General features: G+C 48.2%; 1 protein-coding gene across 2 annotated transcripts in view; it reads right to left on the bottom strand.

Moving 5' to 3' along the window:
* The window catches only part of HK1 (hexokinase 1), a 44,923-nt gene that overhangs the window by 4,510 nt on the left and 13,317 nt on the right, over nt 1-27,096 (bottom strand). For both annotated transcript variants that reach the window (XM_066191875.1, XM_066191876.1), the window contains 15 exons: nt 24,333-24,495; nt 19,441-19,589; nt 14,785-14,904; nt 12,046-12,141; nt 10,735-10,834; nt 10,378-10,561; nt 10,019-10,174; nt 8,194-8,427; nt 6,683-6,987; nt 5,997-6,145; nt 5,777-5,896; nt 4,851-4,946; nt 4,246-4,345; nt 2,123-2,306; nt 239-394 (listed from right to left, as the gene is read on the bottom strand). In XM_066191875.1, the coding sequence (XP_066047972.1) occupies nt 239-394; nt 2,123-2,306; nt 4,246-4,345; nt 4,851-4,946; nt 5,777-5,896; nt 5,997-6,145; nt 6,683-6,987; nt 8,194-8,427; nt 10,019-10,174; nt 10,378-10,561; nt 10,735-10,834; nt 12,046-12,141; nt 14,785-14,904; nt 19,441-19,589; nt 24,333-24,495 (2,312 nt within the window). The remainder of the gene's footprint in view (nt 1-238; nt 395-2,122; nt 2,307-4,245; nt 4,346-4,850; nt 4,947-5,776; nt 5,897-5,996; nt 6,146-6,682; nt 6,988-8,193; nt 8,428-10,018; nt 10,175-10,377; nt 10,562-10,734; nt 10,835-12,045; nt 12,142-14,784; nt 14,905-19,440; nt 19,590-24,332; nt 24,496-27,096) is intronic.

The following is a 27,096-nucleotide window of genomic DNA, read 5'->3' as shown; positions in this document are numbered from 1 at the left end:
AATAAAATGATAAGAGCGAGGGAATCCTTGACAGCCCTTCCCAGGGTTTAGAAGTGAGCATTGCTAGAAATTCAGTTGATACTGTAAAGAACCCTCCTGCACAGACACAGATCGAAACCCAAATTCTCTCCAGAGAAGCAAGCAATGCTCTCCAGCTGTCCCTCCCGTCCTGCAGAGTCACCAGACGAACACTACTACACTCTTCCACTCTAAGCAGCCTCCCCTGCAGTGCTCTTACCTCTCAATCTGAGAAAGGAACTTGGTTTCAAAGATATGTCTGGTCTTCAATGTCTCTGAAATCTGGCCTCGGAACAGGAAACCCCGTTTGGTGAAGTCGATCAAAATATTGCGGACTATTTCCCCCAGGTACATCCCGCTGATCATTTTCTCATACCTGCAAGGAAAGACAATCGTGCAACTCAGAGGGAACCTGCCCATGTCGGCAAAGGTCGTGCTATCAGCCAGGTGTCCTACCCACACAGGGCTGCAGGTACCAGGTGCCAAGCATCACTCCTGGGACACTCCGTATCCTGTGCTAGACAGTGGTCTGCAGGTGGAAGATATTTCCTCTCTCTAGGTTGAGGCAAGAAGACTGCAAATGGGAAACTTGGGTCCTGTGTGCACAGTTGGGGGCTGAGAGGGGTTCAAGACAGCTTGGTTCCTCCCTGGGGTTTTGGGAAACTGGTTTCCTAGTGGAAAGCATTCTTCCAACTGAAAAGCATAAACCAAGCCTAGACTACCAGCTTGCCAACTCGCAGGTCAGTGGTCCCGTGAACAGGCTGGACATGGGTTTCCCCATCCTTTGTCTTGCACAGGGTTGGTTTTGAAGCACAGGTCTCCCTTAAAAGCACTGCATTTGCAGTGACTGTACTTTGTGTTTTCCCCGTAATTTTGCTGCATGGAGCCACTGAGCTTTTTCAGTTTGGAGGTCTCGGCCATGTTTTGCACTCCCTCCCTTCCAGCATCATTAGGGTTTGAATGGAGCATTTTGGGGTCTGAGTTGTGTCCTTACCAACAAGATCTGAACAGTTCCATTTTTTGAGAAGGGCATTCAGTGATGCATCCTTTATTTCACCTTCTGAAGCTCTGCAGCAGGGTTGGTGCCCTGGATTGAGCAGAGCCCAGCAAGCCATCCTGCTGGAAGCAGGCCACGCAGTCCATTTAATACCATGAACTCTCTCAAGCCTGTACCCAGCAAGTGTCCTCCCTCCTGAGTGCCTAACTATCTCTGGAATAAATTATTCCCCTGGCAGCCTCTACTACTGCCTTTGGCTGCTTACTCCATGCCAACTCTGCTGCTGCATCAGGCTCGCTCCACGTCTGCCCCTCTGGGTCTCTTTGAGCCTCAGTTTCTAAAGAGCTTCCCATGGGACTTGCCAACTTGTCTGTTTTCCTCAGGTTTTTCTGGGCAGATTTACTCTAGCCACAAAATCTTTTTAAAAGCTCCTGGCATCAAAGCACTGCTGAAAAGAAATGATGAAAAGCTGTAGTCCTAGCAAGGAATAGTCTCAGCCCAGTACACACGTCCTCGTCAACTTTTTCTTGAAGGGGAGAGGGAAGCACTTGCCCAAAGCTGAGCCCCAAAAAGGGGACCAAACTCCAGGAGCAAGGAAGGCAGGTCCTCTAACACGACCTATCCCATCCAGAAAACTGTCTGAAATAAGCGCTGGCTGCAACTGCTAGAGAGCTCCTGACTGCTTTACAGTGAGCAGCTCCAAGCTTTAACCATGCCAGCTGGTCTAAGTTCAGGATTTCCACAGATTTCCACTCTACAAAGAGTTCAGCTAAAAGAGATTAACCTGAGACACAGAGCAGAAGAATGGCTAGCCATCTTATCCCCCTCAGTACAGCACGGGATGAGAAAAAGGGTTTCTTCGTAATTTCAACACTTTTTAAGTCCTCACCAAAAGCGCTGCTGTGGAGTCCCATGACAGCAAATAAGTCACAAAAAAAGCAGCATCCAGGAAAAGCACAGAAAGGGGAGATCCCATAGAATAGCAGATCTGCAGTCATTTTCCACTCTTAACCTCTCCTTTCTCAACTGGGAGAAATCCAGTTTTCTCTTTAAAGCACTTGAGGCAGCCTGGCTTACATGCACAGCACAGCATTTATCCTGCAGTACCTTTGCTTTCCAGCATTCAGCGAGAAGTCATCGACTGCTTTGTCATATATTGTCCTGATGTCGTCCAGGCATCCGTTGTCCCCGAATGCCCCCCACTCCGTGTTCACACACATCCGCCCCTGCTCACCATCCACCATCTCTATGTTCCTCATCTCCTCCATGTAACAGGCATTGCTGCCCGTTCCTGAAAGAAACAAACACCAATGTCACTCTTGGGCTGGAACAAAACGACACTAAAGCCAGCACCACAGCCCTGACAAACCCTCTGGGGGATTCTCGAATGTGGGTTTTTTTCTGAAAGAAGTAGTTGAATCATCATTTGAAACGTCATGAAAAAAAAAAAACCCCAAACCCCGACTCTTCAACAGTCTTAAACCGAGGGAGAACATCACTCCTGTGGTGCATTGCTCAGGGTGGCTCAGAGAGCAAGCTCACCCAGGCCAGCTAGGCTGAGGGTCCCACGCTGCAGAGGGGAAGAGCAGGACAGCATTTTCAGCGCACAAAACCTCACAGGCTTCTGACCCCAAAACTGCGGGAAGCGGACAGCTGGATATTGTAGTTGGGAACCACCTTCCACAAAGCCCACAGACCCACAGAATTCCGGGGAAAAAGCGCTGAACTGAAAGCCTCAGCAAGTTCTGAGGCAGCAGGGCTTTTACCAGCTGATTGCTTGGGGGGGGGTTCTGATTTTAATTGCTTCTTTTCTCCAGCAGGAAGGTTACTTCCATGTTGAGATGAGGCCATATCTGATATTTCTTAAAGAGGATCCTAAGGAGTGTGGCAAAGTGCTCCATGTACACAGAGGTCTTTAGGGAGTAAAGCTTTATTAGCAAAGACAGGCAGCTTTAGCTGCTACCAGGGCAAAAGTTCTCTTGAAGTTACTTAGCAAACTCTCATTTAATCCTGCATCCCAGATTATGCACCAGTTGCTACAGCAGGTCTGTTTTCCTTTGCCATTTTTCTAGGCCATCATATCAACACAGTCTGAGCTAAAATAGATCCTCCCACAGTACTCCCCTGCTGCAGGAGAGCTGAGTCACAGCACAGGGTTTGGTGGGGGCAATGTCTGGGTCTGCAGGCTGAGAGCCAAGCTTGCAGGACCAAACCAGACCAAATCCAACTGTGGATCGCCAGCAGTGCCCAACCTCCCTCAGGTGCCAGGCAATCCAGGCAGGGCAGAGGGAGCTGTCAGAGCCCTGGGGCTTTCATTCCCATTATCCCAGAAGTACTCGGGCCACTTCTGACCCCCTTGCTCTGCACACAGACAACGCTGGCTGCACAGCAGATCTGGCAGGGCTGCAGTGGATGGTCCCCAGGGGATGTTCTCAGCACCCCAAGGACACACCGTCCTTCCTGCAGGGAGCTCTGGTTCCTGAAAACATGCCACTGATGGAGCTGCGCAGACACGGCTTCCTACCCACACTGCACTGTGCTGACTCATCCTGGACATTTTCCAACTGTCTGGAGGAGAAATTGGTGGCGTTTCATTTCCCTACAAGCCACCTCGCAACTGAAAGCATTCTTAAAGCTTGCAGGTGCCTTGTCCCCTTCTCTCTCATGGAAACCCCATTTCTCTGGAGAGCTCCGGGAATTCACACTGCCCCTGTGACCCAGGCTCCCCAAGCGTGGCATTTGCAAAGGCATCCTGTGGAATTACTTCAGCTGTCTCACTGCTGGGAAGGGAGCTGTGTGTCACTGCACTCAGCCTAGCGGAGCTCTCCACCACACGCCATTTGGCAATTGTGGCTGCACTTTGCAACTTTATTCTGAGAGACCACACGCTTGAGGAAAGCTGTGGGCACCTGAACACCCCAGCAGGGAAACTCCTACAGGTTAAAGCAACAGGAACTCCAGGAGTTGGTGAGGCTCCCTGAGCCCACATCTGCTCTCCCTCCCAAGCAGCAATGCTTTTACCATATAAAACAGGCAGGATTTATTGTGCATCACAGCCTCTGCTTATCTCGACTGACTGTGGACAGAACTAAGCGCTGGCTGTTGGATTTTGCTTTCTTTTACTCCTGGATATCTCAGCCTTATTTTCAGCAAACCACAGGAATGCCTCCATGAGAATACAGACAGATGTGTGGATGTGCTGTTTAATAAAAAGCAGCTCTAACACGTACCCACAATGAGCCCAATTTCACAGTTTGGATCTTCATAAGCACAAGTCATCATTGTGCCCACTGTATCATTCACCACAGCCACCACATCCAAGTCAAATTCCTTTGGGAGAGAGAAAACAGTAGTGAGAACTCTGGGCTAGGGGCAGTCCCTCACACCAAAGGGGATGCTGTAGAAACACACTGGAAACAAACAACTGAAGTCACCAGCCTGATTTCACACATGGAAAAACAGGAACCTAATCTACCAGCAGGCAGCAAAGGTATATGCTCCATGAGAGACTGTCTTCAGAATGAAGCGTATGCCTGGCTGTTCTCCTTGGCCTAGGGATGTTTAAGCACTTCTCTTTTACATAGGCACACGGTATAAACACTCAGTATCACAGCAATTGTGTAGCAATTCCAGTAACAAAGTTTTTAAGACTTCCTTTTCACTGGCTGATAAAAACTGCGCAAAATTAACACCCTTCTCAGGCTATTTTTCTTCCCTTCCTAGAGAGTTTTGGCTAAACTGGTTGAGGCTTTCTCAAGATCAAGAAGAGGAGGAGAACGCTGTCCTTTAGGGTGGAGAGAAGTAGAACGAGGGGAAAAAAAAAGAGAGAAATCACCTCTCTTCTTTTAATTCCTTCTCTAAGTAAATATACCACATCTTCTCCCTCACAGTCTGTAGCTTTGAAGCCTTTTGTCCAATTGAGAAGGATACCCTATAAAGAAAGAAAATAGGTTATGAAGTTGCCAGGACTCAGATGCTACTCTGTACACTTAACATTTCAAACATCCTAGTGTGATGTTTTACAGAAGAGTTTCTGTGAAAAGGAACATGTCCTCAGTATGTTGAATTTGCATCTAGAACAACTAATTGTGACTGGGCTCTAAATTTCCAGAACAATGCAACAAACTAAAAAAAAAAAAAGTGTCAGGAACAACAAACTCAAAAACCCCAAGAGAGTGTTATAGAAAATATGCCTTTCTTAAGAGAAACCCCAACTAAGTACACAGGAAACTATTAACAGCTGCAGAGGTTGGTGTAAATGTGTGGCAGGGAAGAAGTTAAACACGTAAGTCCAAAGAACACAAGTCCATTTTTCAGGGATGTGCTGCAGGCCACACTGTCACCCTTAGGGTGACACAGCCCATAGACTCTGGTGCAACCACTCCACCCAGTGAGACAAGATCAGCTGGGAATAGGCACTGGCAGCAGGTATGGACTTTAGCTTACTGCTTGCAAAACCAGGGAAGTGTCACAGACCAGCAGGTTTACACAGCTGGGAAAAAAACACAATGCCTTAAAAAAGGGATATGACCACCATGGAAACTTTAAATGCTCTTATCTGCCACAGCCTTGGGCTGAGCAGCATTTGCATTACTACCCTTAAAGGAACTATTTATAGGAGCAGCTGCTCTAGTCAGGGTCAGCGCACGAACCTTCCCCTTGTACGACCTTCCTGTAAGTGTCACATGGATGACATGAAGGCAGGGAAACCAGGCCTGGCATAAGCACAGAAGCAGACTCAAAAGATACTAAGGAACTTACAGCATCCAGACTGGTCTGCTTGCAAGGGAAGGAAAAGGTGAAGCCAAGAGGAAGACGTGCGCCTTTTATCCCCATATAATCCAGGAAGTCAGAAATGCAGGTAACGATGTGATCAAAGAGCTTTAAAGAGAAAAGTCATGATATTTGAAGTTGTACATGTTATGTGCTCTTAAGGAGTTATTTAAAAAGCAGCAGTGCAGCCAAAGAGAAACACAAATACCTCTTCTCCTGTTCCCTGCATCACCTCTATGGGAATGGCATAGATTTTGTTGTGCATCTCAACCGTTCTCCTTTTACCACTGCGGATTTTCACCAGCAAAACTCTAAAGTTTGTCCCTCCAAGGTCAAGTGCCAGAAAGTCTCCATTCTCTGTAAAAGAAGACGTATGTAGCTTTGAAGAACTGTAAGTAAAATCTGAATAAATGCTTCTCTCAAAGTATTTTGATAGAAAAATCTCCTAAAAACCCAGCTGAGAAGATCTTCATCAAAGGAAGATTTCAGCTGTTGCTCTGATTATTTTGTTTTCCTTCAAAAAATCAACAAGGGAAAAAGGACCCACACAGCCGTTCCCTGAGAGAGCAAGCTGAAATTTGGCCAGCCACACTGAAACACAAAGCACCCAAGTAATGCGAACAGGCTTCGTATGGGTTTGGGTTTATGGTCCCAGTTGCGGTTTTATGATCCCAGCTGGGGTTTTCTCCCCTCAAGCTGTGACTTTGATTGCACCCTGAGGCAAGGACACAGGACCAGGCTGCAGCAACCAGCACAGGGCCAATGCTGAGATCTCAGGTTCCTCTTTGGTTGCACCAGATTTGCTCAGCCTCACCAAACCCCACACTGGGAGCCCGTTTTGGGCGCCCTGTAGAGCCGAGCCAGCATCCCCGCTGCAGCGAGGCCACGCTCTACCTGTCCCATCCGGCGTGCTGCGGACGAAGGTGGGCAGCATTTTCACTTTGGCCGTTTCATGAGTCTTCTTCTTCAGCCCCGCCTCCATCTCCGCCCTCATCCTCTTCTTCACCTGCAGCAGCTGCTCGTGGGTGAGCTTGAACTCGGCCAGGGTCTCGTCGATGAGGCGGTGCTGCTCCGACAGCCGGTACGCCACGGCCGTCACCATGGCCGCCCCCTTGCCGCTGCCGCTCTCCGACAGCAGGAACCGCACCTCCGAGTCGGGCACCAGGCGCCGCGTGGTCTTGTGCAAGCGCCGGGCGTACCTGCGGGGAGGGGAGCATGCAAGCCCGGCCTCTGCACTGCCCACGCCCCAAAATCTGCACTGCATCCCCCCCAAAATCTGCGCTGCCCTTCCCCTCAAAATCTGCACTGCATCCCCCCCAAATCTGCACTGCATCCCCCCAAAAATCTGCACTGCCGACAGCAACCCAGCACAAGGGCAGCAAGCAAACTCACCATGCTCAAACTAGCTACAGCCTCCCAAGCAGGAAAACTGCCAGGGAAGAGCGGTTCTTCCCCACAGCCTCCTTCCTGCTGAATTTCTAAGCAAAGCCGGTAAAAAGCAGGAGAGTCTCGTGCCCTGAACCTGACTGTGGATGGGAGAAACTCCCTGGCTGCAGTGCTGCCCCGATTCCCTCTCCTGGGGTCCTCTCCTGAACTTGCTGGTTTAGATGGTTTGGGAAACAGTTAAGAAACCAAAATTGCCCATGTTTATTATCTTAACAATCCCCAGACCTTGCCCAATCTGGAAAAGCTAATCAGAACAGCATTCTTGGAAACTTTTTTGTTCACTGAAATTCTATGGTTTTCTTTACCAGAGGAAAGTATCTTTTTCAGCAGATAATGAGAAACTGAAAATGAAACATTAAGCCTACTTCTCCTTTCAGAAGTTCCCCCATAAACATAATTTTCCGATTTCTCCATAAATCTATACGGCTGTTTCGCTAAAAATGTAACTTTCAAGATGGGGGAAAAACAAGACAAAGGTTTTTTAAAGGCCACAGAAATCCAAGCACTGTCTCCCACCCTGCCCGGTTTCCAAGTGTATCTTCAGAAAAGACTGGCAAAAATAGGGTTAGGCACGGGTATTAAACTGGAAATGGAGATGAAGGTCAATTAATGGCAGATCTCCTCACAGCCCAAACAAAGGGCACAAAGCAGTACTTTGTGCAAAGAAACCCTCCTTCCAAGAGGTCTCTTGATGATATCTTAAGGTACCTACTCAGAGCACCACAGTTTTCCCTGACACATCCAGTTACTCAGGGCTTTGATTCCTTTCTTCACTTAAAAGACATCTCTCCTTGCCCCCAAGCTCCCCAGCTCAGACCTAAACCCCCACATGCCCACGCTTTGGGTTCATCATCTCCCAGCCTGCCCGGGCGATGTCCTGGGATGACACGCTCACCATGCTCACCCCTCTGCCAAGCCGTGGCAGGTGAAGTGTTAGTGGCAGGAGCAGGGGGACTCACTGTGGATGCATCTTGTAGAGGGAGCCATCCACGCCCACGGTGGTGCGGAGGCGGCCGACGCCCTTGTTGTCCCGCAGCTGGTTGAGGATGGCGCCCAGGGTGGAGGCCACCAGGTTGGCCGAGCGGAAGGACACGATGGTGCAGACGTGCTGGACAGCGATGCAGTCCTCGTGGGACGGCTCCACCCCCAGCCGGGTCAGGATCTCTTTGGCTTTGTTCAAACCTTCTTTGCTCCTGCAAAGTGAAGGGCACTCCTGAGTGGGCACGTACTGGACTGCAGGACTGAGGCACAACCGAACATGGGTGTCGCTGCCTCGGCTTTGAGAAAGTTAGAATGTTTCTTAGAGATCTGGACTAGAAAGCTCCATGAGGCTCGAAATAAAATGCTCTCATTCATTCATTCATTCACTCACAGATGGAAAACTTTCCATTAAAGCCTGGTGCAAACATGCCACCTACAAACAGCGCAATTCCAGGTACTACAGCAGCTGCACTGTGGGGAGGGCCTGGAGGAATTAAAATGCCTTTTCATTACAGTGATGCTTTAACCTGCAGACGGCTTCTCTCGAGCATGAAGCACCAGCCCCACAATTCAGCACAGGCCTGAGCACACACCCAATCCCACACTCATTCCCTCACATGTCTTGATAAATTAAAGCCCTGTGCAAAAGACAAAACCCTGAGCAAAGGTTGCCTAAGCAATTTCATCCTAATGGGTCTCTTTTCAGGCTTTTACAACCCCACTGAGTCTCTGCCTCTTGCATTGTTTTTTCCCTCATTAGCATCCAGCCTGAGAGCAAATCTTCTGGAAAAACTTCTCCTTGTGCAGCTCGGTCATTTTCCAGACAAAAATACAAGGGGTACATATCTTGTCATCCCTAACTGCACTCCATACATATTTTTAAGGACTCTTGCATGTTGCTAGCACCAGCTAGAAATTTGAAGCTGGACAGGGATGTGCCCCCTACTTATACCCAAAGTGTCTCTTCTGGAAGTAAGGTGGGATTTCAGGGCAAATGTTTCCTCTTAGTAACTGCATTTCTCAATAATTGCATTTTTCGCACCGCTGCTCAACGTTACCTCGGTCCACAACACAGACCTCCGTGGTTAAGACAAATGAATGCACACATTTAATGGAAAGTTGTTCAGATAACGTGGCCTGCAGTGACAAAAGTGAACTGTGGCAGGAGGAACAGGCATTACAGAAGTTACTGGCTGTTCCCTTGGTGTCATACTTGCCATTTCGAAAAGAAAATCCAGCTCAATGACTATGGTGCAAACTATCCCGGCGATGTGAATTTTAAAAACAGAGGAGAAGAGCCTGTAAGTACTGACCCAAGGGGTGATGACACTCAAAGAAACCAACTGGCACATAGCTCAGAGGTCACTGTGCAGCACCCGGCCCTGCCTACGAGACTGAATGCTCTGCCTTGTCACACTCGTTTTCTTTCTGCCCAGCAATCCCAGGGATACAGCAAGGAGCAACACAAGTATTTGCTAGGAGGCACTAAGCCAACTCACTCCCATGTTTAGCTGCAGGGTAGCAGCTCTGTGAGCAGTGAAAGAGGTACTACAGCTCGTACCCTTGAACGCTGCCCAGACTGGCAGACTTTATAGCTCCTCCCAACACAGAAGAAGGGAGAAATCTTGGGGAGGAGGGCACAGACTGTCTGCTGGGGATCCCCACATGCCAGCTCTGTGCAGGCAGCAGAGAATGGCAGCCACCCTCAATGCAGCACACTTCCCCACAAAGCACAAATAGCAGGAAAATTAACATTCAGAGTCACTGTGAAGCCCAAGGAGTGAAAACGGATAGATTACTCACTTTTCGATGGCAGAAACGTGCTTTGTCTCAAACTTCCCTTTGGTGAGAAGCTCAGGGGTGATTCTCCCCTCAAAGAGCAGCCCCTCCTTGGCCATCTTCACCAGGATGAGCCTTACCAGCTCCCCCATGTACAGCCCGCTGACCATCTTCTCAAACCTGCAGGAGAGGACAGCAGTCACCCAGGAGTTCACGGGCAACACTGGGAAGCAGAGCCCAGCTGTGCAACTGTCAGACTTGGCCCAGCCAGAGGTTTGCCTCGCCACAGGCAAAGCTTTACTGAACTGCAGAATTCCTGGCTCAGGTGGGCAACGGGGCACAGAACAGAAAACAGCAGAACAAATGTTCACGGCCTCACTCACAGCTGCTTCCCGGGATTAAGGGACCCACGGTCGATCTCTCGATCGAACTCGGTCCTGATGTCTTCCAGCGAGCCGTCGTCCCCGAAGGCGCCCCACTCCGTGTTAATGCACATCCTGCCCTCGTCGCCCTCCACCAGGTCGATGTGCCGCATCTCCTCCATGTAGCAGGCGTTGGTGCCCGTGCCTGGAGGAAAGGACAGCAGAAGGTGCTGACCAGGCTGGCCAGGCAGAGGCAGAGGCAGAGGCAGAGGCAGAGGCAGAGGCAGAGGCAGAGGCAGAGGCAGAGGCAGAGGCAGAGGCAGAGGCAGAGGCAGAGGCAGAGGCAGAGGCAGAGCAGCCCGTGCCCCCCGCAGTTACCAATGATCAGGCCGACTTCGCAGCGCTGGTCGTCAAAGCCACAGGTCATCATGGTCCCCACAGTGTCGTTCACCACGGCCATGATATCCGCATCGTAGTCCTGGGGAGCAACAAATCATCACTTGGGCCACAGGGCTCCTCTGCAAAACGCTGCTCCTGTTCCTCGCCGGCTTGCTTTCAGCAAACAGTTTCACAAGGAACAGGAGACAAATAATCTGTCTGAATACCACAGCTCATCTTTTAAAATATTCCCTGTTCTGTCTGCCAGTTCCCCATCCCACGTACCCAAGAAGGCAGTGAGAGCAGACTAATGCAAGCAATGAAACAGCACGAGGATCACTCTAGAGAGCACAGGCCTGCTGCCACATAAGCACTTAGGTAGGAAAGAAAAGGCCTCCTATACACGAGGGAGGAGGAACTTTGCGCTGAAATGTCACAGTATGATTTGAAGCAGTTGCTTGAGGAGTCAATCTGGAAAATATTTCTTATAGATTCACTTAAACCATCACTGTGTTTTATTTCAAGTGAAGAATTTAATACAAAAATAATGCAATTAAGTAAATGACATGCAGCCATTCCTTTCCGTGTTCTTCAGTGTGTGATTCTACCAAGCCTAATGATAGTAACTGACTCCAGTAAAGCTGTTTGGTCGTGGCAAAATTCAGGTTTGCTTGAGTCCACAACTGCCCAAAGAAAGCAAATACTTTACAGATACCAATGAATTTTTGGATGCTGAGTAATCAACATATGACCTGGCTGCAAGCATTAAGCAAACCCAAATTCATTCCCTCTCACGCTCATTGCCTTTTTATTTGTTTAAATCAGCAACCTGGTCACCTTCACTCTCTGTAAAGTCAACACTGAGAAACTGCAAGGAGCAACAGCTCGCTGAGCCTGAATTCCCCTTCTCTTCTACTTAGCTCCTCTCCTGCTCCCACGCACAGCAGGTGCACAGCTGAGCTGAGTCCAGTCCACGAGAAACAAGTTTCTCAGGAATGGCACGTGTTGGTATCACTGAAAATCCACAGCACTGCCACACAGCACTTCTTCAGTTTTTGAACAGTGACAAAATCACTGGAGGCTGCCAGCGAAAAGCCACAACACAGCAGCTCAGTTCTGTGCTGTGAGGAAAATCACAGCTTCCACACAGCCACTCTGACGCCGCTTCATTTTCCCAGCAAACCCACCCATCTTCATGCAGGAAAGCAGAGCTCCACCACCATTCAGACCACCTGCTCTAGGGAACCACAGGAAGAGTGGTCCCTGACAAAGCTGAGACACGGCTAAAAAAGAGGAAGAAATCCAACTTACCCCACGTTTCTTGATGGCCTTGTTAAGCAGCCTCACGACATCTGCTCCCTCCACTCCGCTCGCCTTGAAGCGCTTTGTCCAGGTTATCAGAAAACCCTGATGTAACAAGACAGCAACATTCAACAGGATGAAACCATATGACACACACTGATTCTTCTTTTTTTTCCTTAAAAACAAGATTTTATACTTTAAATGAATCTTCAGGTCTCTTTTCTCACATGACCTCTAACAACCCAACCTGAGACAACTGGTGGTCTTAATTACAGTGAGCTGAAAGATGGAAAATTCTTTTCCCCTCCCTTGCTAGAAAATGGTGTGTTTGCATTTTGTATTTTCAGCCTACTCTCCTCCCTGCTACTCCTCGACAGTTTTTCTTGGAAAACCATTTAATCCTTTTGGGCCACGGAAATAGACTGCTTTCAGAAAAAGCTGACTGTACAGGACTGACTACAGAGCAGGGATATGATGTTGGCATGGCCAGGATTCGGCTGCAGTGGGGAGCAGGCTGCTGCACATTTACTGCCTGGAGCCCCATCTGTCTGGCCTTGTTGAACTGTGGGACCGTGTTTATGGGTTGAGGCAAATGAAAATACTGGAGATGTAACAAGGCATGTCCCTATTTTACAGCACAGACCAAAAAGGAAATCCTGGTATTGAATTCCTTGTCTGCAAACCATCATGAAGAGCCTGAAAATCCCCCAAGGTAATGACTACACTAAGTTTTCGCTGTTTACATAAAGCCTGGCTAAATCAGAGCATTCAGTGTACAGGTAAACAGTAATAAAAGAAAGAAAAGAACATTGACAGTAATCAACTGACAGAAAGACAGCTCTAACCAGCTCAGCTTTCCACACCCACCACAATATTCACATCTGTCACAACAGGAGTCCAAGAAGCTAAAAACCAGAAAAGCTGAAGCCTGTAGGCACAAGCAGCCATTGCCCAGGTGTCTGTTTGCCCATATCTCAGCTTAAAAATCAAATTTTCCCTCCAAACTGAGATAGCTACAGGGGACAGAGGATCAGGGCAGCTCCTTCCAGACCAGGAGATACTCTCCCACCCCTAGACCACAAATCAGTTTGTGTAAGTTTGCCAATGTGCTGCCCTCATGGGTGTCATTCAGAAACCCAGCAAAGCCCCGTGCCGCTGTGCAGGGAAACTGTGGGCAAAGCCCGATCTGCTGGCACAGCTTTCACAGGCAGAAAGGGCGCCTTGTTTCACAAAACTTTTACAAGAAACTGGTCAAACCACACTGGCAAAGAGCAGCTCCTCTCAGCGTGACTAGCCACTGTGCTGGAAGGAATTTTTCCTCCACCAGCAAGGCCTTGGCAGCAGAAAGGAGCCCTTGGAATGCAGCAGGGTTGAGTGGGGCCCAACTATGTGGTGCCCATCTTATAACCCTTGGAGCAAACAGGGACCACCTTGCCTCCTTCTGCTCACCAAGCACAAGAAAACAGCACCCAGGCAAGCACAGCCTCACGGAAGCAGCAACCCAAGAACAAACCTGGCCCACAGAATCCAGAAAAACCGTATTCTTCAAATACTCAAAACACATCGGCGAAACTGTCAATATTTTTTTTTTTGTTGCCAGTTTTTCTCTTTAAGAGACACCCTCCCTTGTCTCTTTACTATCGCCACTCAACTCTGCCACTGCACAGGTGTCCCCATGGCACCCCACATGCTGCCTGCCCCACGAGCACAATTCCATCCCAGCTGGTTGGAGCAAACCAGCCCACAAGCGAGCACCTTTCATCATGCAGCTAAGCAAACCTTCCCAAGGGCAACTCAACTTCACAACCACATCCCCAGCACAGCTCTGCCGTGGTCAGGAGCCTGAGCCTTACCATGCACCTCGGCCAGATGGGAGAGCTGCCCCAGCACAACTCGTCTCTTCTGATCTGATGCAGGTAAAGGCAGCTCTCTGCTCTGAGCTGCTTTCAGACCCTGAGTTAGTCAGCACCCTTGGGTTCAGCTCTCAGCACTGCCCAAAAAGTACGAAATGTAACAAAAATCATGCCTCACCTGGCCCTCCTCAGCACCAGCATCTGAGGGGCTGCTGCACCAGGCTAACCTAGAGACCTGCAAGCTGGAAAAGCAGGTCGTGCTTTAACAGGGCAACCTCTGCGTGCTTCCCTCCCGTAGATTTAACTTTCCTGCATTCATCTGCTACACTGCTGCCATGGCAATGCCGAACCGGGCGGCTGCTGAGTCATTCGTGGTACAAGGAGCAAAAGGAGGAAAACGCCACAGCATCCTTGCCGTGGGAATCCCATCAGCCACTGCACATGGTTATTCCCATCCCTTTGTAAAGCAGCCTGGTTCCAGGCAACCCCTCCGGCGGCACGGCTCAGGATCTCTGCTCGGCAGGGACACCCGGAACCGGATCCCTGCGTACTTGGGAGGGGCAGCAGAACCCCAGCAAACCCTGCTGGGCTAGGTGCTTCCCCAACACACCCGTGGAGAGGTGAAAAAGGCTGCACAGGAGGCAGGGAAAACCACTGCCATGTTTACAGGGTAAACCATAACACTGAGGAGCTCAGCACAAAACATCAGCTGTCGCCTCCCCTTTTGTTGCCCAGCTCTTTCAGGCAGAAACATAAACACAAACACAGTCTGACAGTGAAATAAAATACTCATTGATCCCCAAAATGAGACCTGTCTGGGATACTGCTTTCATGGCAGTGCTTTAATAACACGGCAGCTCTTCTGTGTGTTAAGAAAATAGTGAAACCTTCTTACCTCATCTAGCTTGGACTGTCGACAGGGGAAGGAAAACGTAAACCCAACTGGCAGTTTCTTGTCTTTGATTTGTTGTTTCTCCATAAAGTCTCCCAGGCATTCAGCAACATGATCAAAAAGCTGTAAGAAAAATATAAAACCACCGTGATTAGAGAATATAGCTTCAGGGAGAAAACTCCGTATGAAAACTGCTCTGAGTGAGGGGAAGGGAGAAAATAGCTCCACAGATTTTAAAATACGTATAAATGGCACAGCTGTGAAAATACTCTAAAGCAGGGTATATCAACACCTCAATAACTAATGCATTATGAAATGCACTGTCCTTTTACACACCTCATTCTGCAGGCATCTTTTGCACCCATAGAAAAACACTTCCTGAAACAAGAGGCTCATGGCTCTCGAGCCTGCTGCAACCCTTCCACTTCACGTTTGATGAGAAAAAAAAAAAATGTTCTTTTAACCTTTCTATAACAGGAAGGAGCAAATCAAAAGAACATTTGGAATCCAGTCCCACAGGAGGTTGAGCGCTTTTACAGTGACGTAGAGAAGACAACATCTGCTTCACTCAAGGATTGCTGAGACCAGAGAACCCAGCACTTTGCAGGAGCCACCCAACAGAACATCATCTCAAATCTATTCCTAAAGCACACAACAAACAAACAAAAAGGAAACCCAAAGGATTCATGTGAATATTTTCCATGTTCTGAGAAACAACCCCAAATGGGGATATTTTCTGCATTTTTGGAAAGGTTGAACTATGCAGGCAGCCTGCACCAGGCTTGTGGGTACCAGCTCCCACCCAGATGCCTTGATGGCACCTGTGACCATGGCACTACGTGCCCCTGTCAGCCAGGCCAGGAACCAGGGAGGCACAAAGGCCTCTCACACTGAGCCATTTGGAAAGCCCCTCAGTTAGACTGCAATGCTGGAAGCTGCAATCAAGCCTGAGCAACCGAAGCAACAAGAACACACGTTTGTATTTACCAGCACCAGAAAGCCAGATGTGCCTTCAACTGACCCAAACCACAAATGGATGGCAAGGTATTAACAAGTCACTGCCTGCCCCAGGGGCCTCATGCTTTAACTCCCTGAAAAACAAAAACCCAAACAAACCCAATCCTATCCGCAGCACTGGTGGGATGAGAACAGGTAATCTGCCTAGAAGACTGGGGATAACTGGGAGGGAGTACACAAAGACATCTGTTGGTTCCAATTAGCCCACACAGCTTTATTAAGAGCAATTTAGAGTCCTGGAGAGACAGGAATGTACTACAGACGGACTGCAGCAATTACAAATGATGAACAGGAATACTTCGTCCTTCAATGCAGGTCAAGAAGCAGTGTGCGTAATGTTACAATTAAACTGAACACCTTAAATTCATGCCTTAAATGAGGTCAGATTTGATTAAGGAAAAGTACAGTGGTTTCCCGGGGAGAATGTTGCCATTCACTGCCCTGGGCAAATCAAGGACATTTTTCTGAGCCCACACAGAGAAACAGCATGGGAATCCAACACACACTGCTGCGCTTCTGGGAGACAATTTTCAGCTGTCCAGATGAGGGGCAGAGGAGTTATGAAAAGAACTACAGTTACGTAATAAAACATGGAAATTTCTCCAGGAGGAACGCAGAAACAGCAGGAGTGTGCGTTTTGATTACGCTTTCCATCTAAAAGTATCTCGCTGAATACTCAATCCTACTAAACTTTCAGCTGCTTCCAGGATTACAAACAAAAACCAGGGGCCAACCTCAAACCCCTCGGGAGTTCAGAGAGCAGGAAGCAGAAATGTTGACTGTGTATGTTGTTACAGAAACCCCTCTCATGCAACAACCTACGAATGCATAGAGAAAAGACGGGATCTGCTTTGTAAGTCTAAATGCAAAAAATTCCTGGGCATTCCCAATAGTCTCCAAAAAGTCCGTGCACCTGTTGTGTTTGCCCACGCAGTCCTGGCAGGACCTGCTGCAGCCCACCCATGTGAGCTAGCAGTACACTGGGAGGGCAGGCAAATGCAGTTAACTATCAGCCATAATGTGGACACTGCAGGAGCTGTGTCTAGTGCTGTCTGGCTGTGCTACTGTTCTTCATAAACCACAGAGGGAAGGCATGGATCAAAAGCAGAAAAAAGACAGGCATTTATTAGTTTTGCTACCATTGAGGCTCGTAAGAAAAATCAAAATCTTCTTTTACCCACAGATTTACAGTAGGGAACAGTGTGAGCCAAATATTTTATCACGTGTCAAAGAGATGGACAGAGCGAATGCCACAGCCAAGAGGAAAGGAGCAGTCTGATTTATAGACCTGAAGCAATACAGCCTGGGACCCTGAGCAACAGATCAGGCTTAATTCCCCTGAGCATGAAGTTGCCTGCTCAAGCTGGGCTCCAAGAGGTCCTCCACAACGATGCATTTGGCCGGCAGACAGAAGACTTGGACAAGCAACTGAAAATCCCAGCTCAGGCTCAAGCCCCACAGTGGGGATGATTTAAGGAGCAAGAAAACCACAGTTTCAGCTTGAGAGAACAGCCACAAATCCATAACCTACCTCAGTGGTGGAAGAACACAAAAAGCAACATCAAAATCAAGTCTCAGGCACATTCCCCTTCGCTGAGCTGACACAGGAAGCAGGCCTCTGACAAATTTTATACTTGCTATTACACTGCTATGTCAATGAGAGTTTTGCCCTTCACTTCGACAGGGAACTGTCTCTGACTGGCAAAGCTGTCAGCCCATGCCTGACAGATGGACAGAAATGGAAGCTTGAATGTCACAAAGTAGGAAATATCAAAACGAACCATGGTAGTGCGACATGAAGCCATAAATCACAATCCTTCAATAAGCTGATTATGCGCTAAGCTTTAGGAGTGTAACTCAGCAAAGTTAATGACACAGGCTTGCTGGAAATTATTAGTAGCCTACCCTACTCAGGCAGTTCAGTCCAAGTATTCCACAAATCTGGCTTGGACATTTCAGAAAACCTCAAGTGTAGACATCAGTCATAAGCACCAAATCATCGGCTGCCTGTCTGCCTCCTGGGCACTCCCCCTGCTTCCCTTGGAGGGCACACAGCAAGCACTGGATATTGTCATGGAACAACTTCAAACCCGGGTGCTATTCTGATCATGCTTCCAAGTTCTGCTCTTATTTTCCTGGGACACAAATACCGTGCCCATGGGGTCAGCGGAAGCCTTGCTCGCCTTTCTTTCAGCTTAAAAGCCATGACGAAGCCTATCAGCCTGAGCTCCACACTGCTGCTTCCCGACAGCCAAATGGCCCTTGGATGCTGAAAAATTAAAGCCCAGATATGACAAAGACATGGAAAGAAAGCAGACCTGACGTCTCCCTTCCTGGCTTCTCCTTACCACCCTAATCATGTCTGCATCTAGAATCCCCTCAAGCCAGCCTGTCTTGCCTCCCCAGGAGAGAGACTTGGGTGTGCAGACAGCCCTGCTGCCTGTTAGCCTCCAGCTCCCGACACCCATCCACGGACAAGCAACCCCCTGCTGCCAACCTGCCTGCGAGCAGCCCACCTAACCTCCCTGCCTCCGCCAGCCACAGGCAGCTCAGCTCAGCTCCCCTCCAAAAGCACTCGGTGGGAAAGCCCCTGCATGACCTTTTGGCCCAAAAACAGAGCAAGAAGCTTAGGAACAGTCTTTACAAGAAGGTTGTTTTGCTGCTGTGGCTCAGATACCACAGCAGTGCTTTCATCAGTTCGACTGACAAGCCACGATTGCCATCTTACACTCCCTGCTGCATGAGAACGCAGAAGCATTTATTACATACAGACAATAAAGGTATTAAGGTGACTACAGAAAACGTATTAAAGGTAGAAATGCTGTTCCCATAATTTTTCTTTTTCTCCTCTTTTGCTTATTCTTCTGAAACAAACTTGAAGTTTCCTGCAGGTCTTACACTCCTGAACAGCACCTCATTCTAATAAAAAGTGTAAAAACCTTGCTGTTTCCAACAATGAGAATTACTTGTTTTGCCTTATGCTGACACGGAGACAAATCTGCCAGGGTAATCCACTTCCTGATCATTAAAAAAAATCTTTCAAAGAACTCCATCTGAAATCCAAATGAATGGATACAAATATTTTATACTCTTGGAAAAGGGAAGATAAAAAAAAAAAACCCACCTTTCAATTACTCAGCAAAACTTGAGTTGAAGCTGTGCCAAAACCTTCTATCAGCTTCCTGTAATTTTTCTAATGTACTTGTACTTTTCATGAATGCTGAGTTGCTCAGACTGCCAGCACAGAGATGTGGCTGTCATGGGGATTTCTATCCCTCATCTAACACTACAATTGCAGGGCTGGTCATGTTCATTGCTTACAAAGACTAAGTTGTTTTCCTGCTCTCCATCCGTGCTCATGGAAAGCAAGTCCACTATAAAAGCCAGAATTTTTATTTCTGGGCCATTTTTCCTCTAACTTATCCAGAAGTCTCCCACATGATGACAGCAGGTTTGCGGCACCCGTGCATGCTCTGTTACACTAAGTACCGCTTATTCATTTTCAGTACTGACACTGAAGTGCAGTCTGCATGCTGTAGGTACAACTCCTAAGACGTTAACATTTAGTATCATTTATGTGGGGGTTCTCTAAAATCTAAGCAGCTAATCTTCAGAGAGAGGCGCCAAGGAAGAGGTGCTTACCCGTGTTCCACTCCCGTGCATGATGTCTTCTGGGGTATTATAAATTTCACTTTCCATCTGCACCGTCTGCTTTTTTTCATGCGACACCTTGACCCGAAGAATTCGGAAGTAAGAGCCACCAAGATCCAGTGCAATGAAATCTCCTTTCTCTATGTGGAAAACAAGACACGAGCGATTAAAAATCGCATGCAGTACAAATCGGGGAAACATCAAGCTTGGTGAAGTGCAGCACTGAAGCAAATGTCCAGCCCCTACAGCAAGGAAGTCCCAGCCACGGGGCAGCCACGTGAACCTGATTCCATTGATCTGATTCCCTGCAATTTAACATGAAGCTGGTGCAATGGCAACGCAAACCACCATTGATACACAGGCAACTGCAATGAGGGTTTACCCATAAAGAATCCAAAACAGCAGACAGTCTGTATCCTGATGTCACGATGAAGCTGGCAGACCAAGGATCCCAGGAGAAAGCCAAAGAGATGTTGAAAATAGAGACAGTAGAATGAAGGGGTGCCAGACCACTGACAAGCAGCCTTTTGCTGTAAATAAACCTGTGTCATTTTGGCAAATAACAGTGAATTGTGGCTGCTCTAAAATCAAGAAATTACACTCAGATGTAATTAAAGTAGAAGCCATCCCTCATCTCGTGTCCAGAAAGGCAGAGGTTCACTGCAAACTGCAGACAGATAAGAGAAGTCAGAGAAACAACAGCCCAGAAAGCAGTCCTGTACTGCTGCAGGAGTTACTCAGAAGTGGTGATGCCCTGCACAGGGCTCCTAATATCTGCCCAAGAGCCAGGGAAAGGGTTGGGGTACCTCCACTTCCCTCTGTGCTGGAGAGAGCTGAAGCCAGTCCAGTACCCTCCAATCTCCACAGACTCCAGGCACGTGGCCTGGCTATCTGAGGAACAACCCCTTCGGCACCCCTGGAGAGCAAGGCAAACATATTTGGCTGACCTGCTCATGCTATCTCACGCCTTATCAAAGAGGGAGCAAAGACAGCGATTGTCAAAGTCTGCAAAAAAAAAAAAAAGTATTTTGGGAAGCAGTGTGCACAACTTTCTCTCACGGGAGCCTGCATCCAGGCTGCAGATAATCACCAGGGCTCTCTGCAAGTATTTGTGTTTGTGCCCGGGCCCACCGAGGCTGCTCAGAGGGCAGCAGAGCAAAGGCAGGCGGTGTTTCCTCATCCTGCCTCCTCACTAGCTGTGACTTTCAGAGCCATTCCTAACATCGCCGTTTTTCCACTTCTACCGAAATTCGAAGTGGAAAAACCTCCAGCAGCTGGGAAGATTGTTTTGACGTGTTACCTCAAACACACTCAGCTCCCAGAGCCTTCTGATCCCAGACTGTCACCTAAATTCCAGGTATGCAATTTATCCACGGGGATTTCCAGAGCCATACTTGCCTCTGAGATTACTCTGTCCAATCTCATATCAAAACTCCTAAAATCTGACCTAGTGAGCTGTTCCTCCTCATCACCCCATGCACCTCTGGGAGCCTCATCCCACCCAGAAAAGCTGATGAACTGGACAAGGCGTCCCTCAGGACAGGATCTTTAACAGAAACAGACCGAGAGAGGCACAAACACACTGCAAATGTCCTTTTGGTTTTCCAAGGTTGTGCCAGTGTAATACAGAAACAAAACACTGTCATGTGAGAAACCACAAAGAACAATAAACTCCGTACAGACAAACATGGCAAAATCACAGTGGGAGCCCACAACTTCTAATACACCTCCTAATTTTACTGCACTGCAATGCAACTTCTTCTTGCTGCTCACGACATGGGCAAACTCAGTTTGCCCAAACACAGATCTTGCAGTGCTTCCCTACCCACTTCTGAGCAGCGTGGCTTTAAACACTGCTTTGCACCAGTACAAATGCCATTTCAAACACGACCATATGCAAACTGCAGAGATGCAGGTCCCTTTATTTGGCTCAGCATAAAAAATTTATAACCCACTTCACCACAGCAAGTCCGGAAGTCAAACACTGACCAAGAGTTTCTCATTAAGCCAAATACCCAAATAAGCTTTATCTTATGGGTATCATCTGTTGAGCGCAAGCCATTACTTCCAATAACTAATGGGAAAATCAACACTGGAGCAGATGGCCCTTTTTCAAGCCTAAGTGCATACCTCAAACAAACAGTACACTTCAGAAATACCTTTCCTGCAAATAAATTAACAGGTTAGGGTGTTTGATTTCCAGCAGCATCAAGCTCATCACGAGGTAAAAAATTATTACAAATCATCCTTCACCCTTTAAAAAATCTCGGAACTAGAGTGTAAAGCTTTCTGCATGCAACCAGAGTTGTTGTTGGGTTTGGTTTTTTTTTTGTGTACTTGAGGAATTAAACCCAAGCAGCAGCATTTAATCTGTGCTTTGCAAGACCAAGGTGCAATCAAACCTGCTGTGAATTTATTTGGCCTTTGAAAGCATTTTGAATTAGCCTGAGGTACCATTCTGGGCACCGTGGACAGAAAAACCGCACGGCTTTTGTAAATTAAACAACTCTCAATGAAGGGGGGAAAAACTGCTAACATCAACACCTCCCGAGTCTCTAGAATTATTGCTCACAAACTCCTTGTTGAAAAAGAACACAAGCACTGATCTGAAACTAAACAACAGTATTTTTTCTGAATAGTCAGCTCCCATAATAATAATCGGACTCAGAGGAAAGAGCTTACAAGGCAGTAATCAGAGACAGGCCAGAGAAAAGGGCAGGCTTTCAGCCTCTGGCTTTTACGGAGGGACAGCTGAAGGCAGAAATTGCCATCTTTGGGCACATCAACACAGCCCCATCTGCGAGGGGCTCCAGGAACCTTTGGGAGGAAGAGGAAAGGGGGTTCTGCGCTGTCCTGGCTGCACCCAGGTGACAGACAGCCAGGCCACTCGTGACAGGCACACACAGGTGAGTCAAGGAAAGAACTGCCACAACACCCCCTCACAGCAAATATTGCTCATACCTGGGGTCAGAACATGCCCTTTCAGGGAAAGAATGGAATGGCACTGCCTGCTTTTCTAACACCTATCCCAAGAGGCTCTCGCCACCTACGCATACGGATCCCCACTGAGTTCTATAGAAACTGTCCAGGGCAAAGCACTGCCCTGCTCTAATCCACGCTGCAAAGCACTGCCAGCAGTGTGCCCAACCTGCAGAGGCGGGCAGGAGCCAGGCAGGCACAGCATCAAGAACTGAGCAGCCGGTACACAATACGCGAGGTTCTTTTCTAAATAGGTGTGTAATGAATGATCTGAAATTAATGCCCTGACACACAGCCACGCCTATGCACAACCAGGGCTACTCACTGCTCTGGCTCATCCTCGGTCCCAGCAATCTCTCATGCCTCTCCTGGCCATGTGCAGGTCCCCTTTTCCCTGGGCCATCCCTAAGACTTCCCAGTTTGTATGATGGAACAATTTTCAAAATTATTTGACTCACTGCAAGCAGCTCAGATTTGCCACAGTGCAGCCGCCGACAAAGCAGGGAACTGGGGACAAGCCACTACTCCAATGAACTCAAAACAAACATGAATGAAAAAATAGGGATTTTGGAGCCAGTAAAAATGCTGGGATTCCACACAAAAGCCCTCAAGTCACCTCGCGTACAAACCCTTAGTGCAACCTCTGCCCGTGACCAGCTGTGTGTGGCAGCTCCTGGCTTTCTCAATCGGCTGCAAATTTCAACACAGCATTTCAACATAACAGTCAGCAGTGCTAAATTAAGGGAAACACAGGACTCAAATACATTCTCCCTTCGGTTTTTTTTCGGACAGCAAATCACACCCCAACTAAAAAGTTTGAGATGGCAGAAAGCAAGAGCAAAGCAAAGCCATCAAAGAATTCCACCTGCCAGGCACCAGCACCAAGTTACACAAAGGACCTGGCCTCATGTTCTCTCACCAATAAATTCTCGATTTTAACTCAAAAAAAAAAAAAAAGAAAGCCTCAAAATAGGTAATAGTTCTGTCATGCAGTTCTTGCAATTTCTGAACACAGGTAGGCACCAAACCGTTAATTTGTGGCAGGCACCGCACTGGTTAACCAGCTCATGCTACATGAGAGAAAAACGCAGTGTTACTACTAAACACATTTATAAATATATAAAAATATATTTATAAACATATAATGTTTATAAATATATTTATATGCTCTATTTATGGTGTTTTTTACAAACACATGGTAATTTTTAAGTAACAATAATAGAGGCAATCTCAGTCTTAATTACCAACATAACACCTTTTTGGGGTCTGATAGCAGTTTGTGCCACTTTGATCTGGTACAGCAGGCATGGAAAAAACGAGTCCTGCATCTAGATGGAAAAAACTTAGCACACCAGAGAGGCAGCTTTGGAGCCACACGTGACATCCTCCTCGAGTTCTGTGAGTTTTCCCCCAAGACAGTCTGGAAGACGAAGCCACAAAATGCTAAATGAATGCCAGGAAACTCAAATTCAGCCTGTAATGGTTCACACTTCCACTGGGGAAAAAGTAAGGAGAAGAGATGTTAAAGGAAACAGCAAATTACTAAAAGCCACTGTATTTAAGACTCCAGGTCACATGAGTGTGAACTGCATGAATCAAAAATCATTCTGTGTGAAGCATTGACTGTTGGCAGACAGGTCTCAGAGTAAATGCACTGACTCACAGTGAACTGTCTGCTAGAAAGGGCCCTTCCATTGGCATCAAAATGGCTTCGACAAAAGAATCACAAAATCTTCCAGCAGCTCTGGGAACAAACTTGCACACAGAGGGGAAGCTGCCTTCGAAATGTCTGGGCTTGCCAGAAAGTAAATCCCTCTTGTTCTCGGGAGCACACTGTATATTTCTAACGGGTTTCCACAAAACACACCACGTCTAAAATAGAAAACAAACACTCGGCTCCTTACCTGAACCGTCAGGAATGGACCTCACAAATGTGGGCAGCATCTTTACTGCAGCTGTTGGGTTAAAATCCCTGGAGAGGCCATTCTTCATCTCCCTCCTGAAGCGAGCCATGACGTCCAGCAGCGTTTCGTCGGAGAGCCGCATGGCGTACAGGTATTTATCAATCTGGGGAAGACACACACACACCACCCCGGGGTGAACGGCTGCCCTGAGGGGCCCCACTGGGGCTACACCTCTCTTTAGTTGCAAGGGCAGAGTACAGCCCCAGCATGGCCCCAGGGCTCTGGCCGAGATGACAACACAGCCACACACACTTCATGCCTCATCTTCTGACTCAAAATCATGGAAAACGTACAAGCCTAGGGCCTACTGAGGTGAGCTCCATCCTGCTGTCTTCCCAAGGCACAACCCAGTCCCACATCACTTTGCCTTCTCTCTTCCACACAAAACCATCTGCCCACGGCCTCAGACCACCACCTCCAGCCCTTGCCCCACTTCTCAGCTCTCCTGACTGTCCATGAGCTAAACAGCAGGAGCTTAAAATCCCTCTTTTGGCACCTTGTCCCAGCCGGGGTGATGTGGGTGTCAGAGGCGCTTTGTGTTTAAAGCCTTACGTTGGGAAGGACTTGCCACAGTAGTTTTGGGGCTACATCACAGGCTGAGAAATTCTTTTCGTGTAGCAGATCATTTTCCCAATAACACTCCAAAGCTATAGCCACCAGAGGGTCTGGAAAGACACAACTTGACTGTGGGCAGGTGGCACCTTCCTTCTCAAGACCAAGCATCAAATGAAAATTGTTGACTTCTCCCTTGTGGCTTCCAAAGACAGGAACTTGCTTTACCTCCTTGGAAAAAGGAGGCAGTTTTCCAGCAATATTGCTTTCCATAATATTACAACCACCCTCGCTGTCAGGAAGACTGAGAGATGCTTTGAAGCCTGAAAAACACAACGTGGCCTTGAGGGGTTCTTGCCAAACACAGTTCCCACCCTTTTTCCTCAGCTGCCAGTCTATTCTTGCCCTGTTTCTTTACCTGCCTTGGAAATTTGGTTCCACAAAGGGCTCAGATCGAAGCCACACCTTTGGGATCACTTTTGCTTGCAGCTTAGCCAGACTGAAAAAATAAAGCCCTTCCCATGTTTTCTGTCCTCAGCAAAACTGGAAAAGCCACCTCATTTTAAACCCTAGGCCAGCTCTGTGCCAAGGCTCCGTGTGTCTCCTTGGCTGCTCCAGAAGCCTTGAGAGCAGCTCATCTCCAAGTCAGCATTATGTCTTACAAGAACAAGGCCACAATAAAACACTTTACATGAAACATACGTACACAAGTGCTCCATACACTGAGGGCTTTGAGATGCGAAGCGATGAATAATGCCCTTCACAAAGGAAATGCAATCAAAACATCATTAAACCCTAAACTGACCATAAAACCTGCAGCAGTTTAATTGCTTGTACAGAAAGTGCTCCTGCCCAGCCTACTCAAGGTCTCCCCAAAGACAGCATCTCCCTGAGCCAGACACCCTCCTGCCATGAGCCAGCACTTATTTACACAGACAAGGTGGAAGGCATGGAGAGTGCTGCTGGGCACAGCTAGCCAGCCTGATCCTGAACCACAGGGCTGGACCACAGGGGACACAGCCAGAGGCTGCACAAGCTGTGAACTTTTCAATGTCATTGCTTGCAGAGGAACAATACCATGATTGATAACACCACGATGAAATGAGACCATGCATTTTCCCCACGAACCGGTGACGTGACGGTGCAGGCGTACAGCTGAAGGGTAGAAGAGCTGAGCTCAGGTTCTCTTACAACAGAGGCCAAATGCAAGACCCCGGGGCAGCATCCCCACATCCCTGCTGTGTCCTGTGCCGCCCTCCTGGGCTGACAGCCCCTTCACACCAACAACCACAGCCAGCCACTGGCATCACTTCACTCCAAGAATAAAAACCTGGATGGCATGTGCCCTCTCTGCAGCCCCAAACGCTTTGGGGATGGATGCAGAGGCTGGAGTCTGGCTAAGCAAGGCCTCTCCCTCATGGCAAACCCTGCCATGGTTTTTTTTTTTCAGCAGAGTGTCTAAAGCCATGATGTCAGAGCATGAGAATACTCCTTTTAAAAGGGGCGGGGGGGGGGGGGGGGACCAACCTCTTTTCTAGGCTGAGCTTTCAGCAGCCCACGCTGGCGCTCAGAGGGATGATTCCCCAGATCTCCCAGTGAAAGCTACAGTAAACATCAATCACAGTCAGACCTCACCGTGCAATCAACACACCCCTCTACAAAAGCCCCACTGCTGCCTCCTCCTCCCAAAACCAGGGCGGAGGGATTCCCGCTCACCGAAAGCCCTGTTGTGAGCGCAGGTTGTGGCGTTTGCACAGTCAGGACTGACGAGCCCATTCTCCCCACCTCTGCCCCTGTGCTGCCCTCAGCAGCGAGGGAAAACGGGAGGGAGGGCTCTTTTTGCTGCCGTGAAAGACCAATGAGCGCTGCCAGCGCCCTTACATAATTGGGCTGGACCCTCCTGCACGCAGGGAGCATCGCGATTCACGGCACCGAGGCCATCCATCCCCACCGCCGAGATTCCCGGGGCGGGGACACTGAGCCTCTGGTGGGAGGAAAAAAGTCACTCCGATGTGTGACAGCTTCCAAAACCACAAAACACTAGGGGAAAAAAATAGAGAGGGGGGGGAAAAAAAAAAAAAAAAAAAAAAAAAAAAAAAAAAAAAAAGGAGGCAGGGTTTTTTGTTTGGTTTTTGTTTGTTTGTTTGTTTTG

Source organism: Chamaea fasciata, unplaced genomic scaffold (assembly GCF_029207755.1).
Source record: "Chamaea fasciata isolate MVZ Bird 193981 ecotype frontalis unplaced genomic scaffold, bChaFas1.0.hap1 SCAF_9, whole genome shotgun sequence".
Lineage (NCBI taxonomy): Eukaryota > Metazoa > Chordata > Aves > Passeriformes > Sylviidae > Chamaea > Chamaea fasciata.
This window is presented reverse-complemented; position numbering and strand designations above follow the sequence as displayed.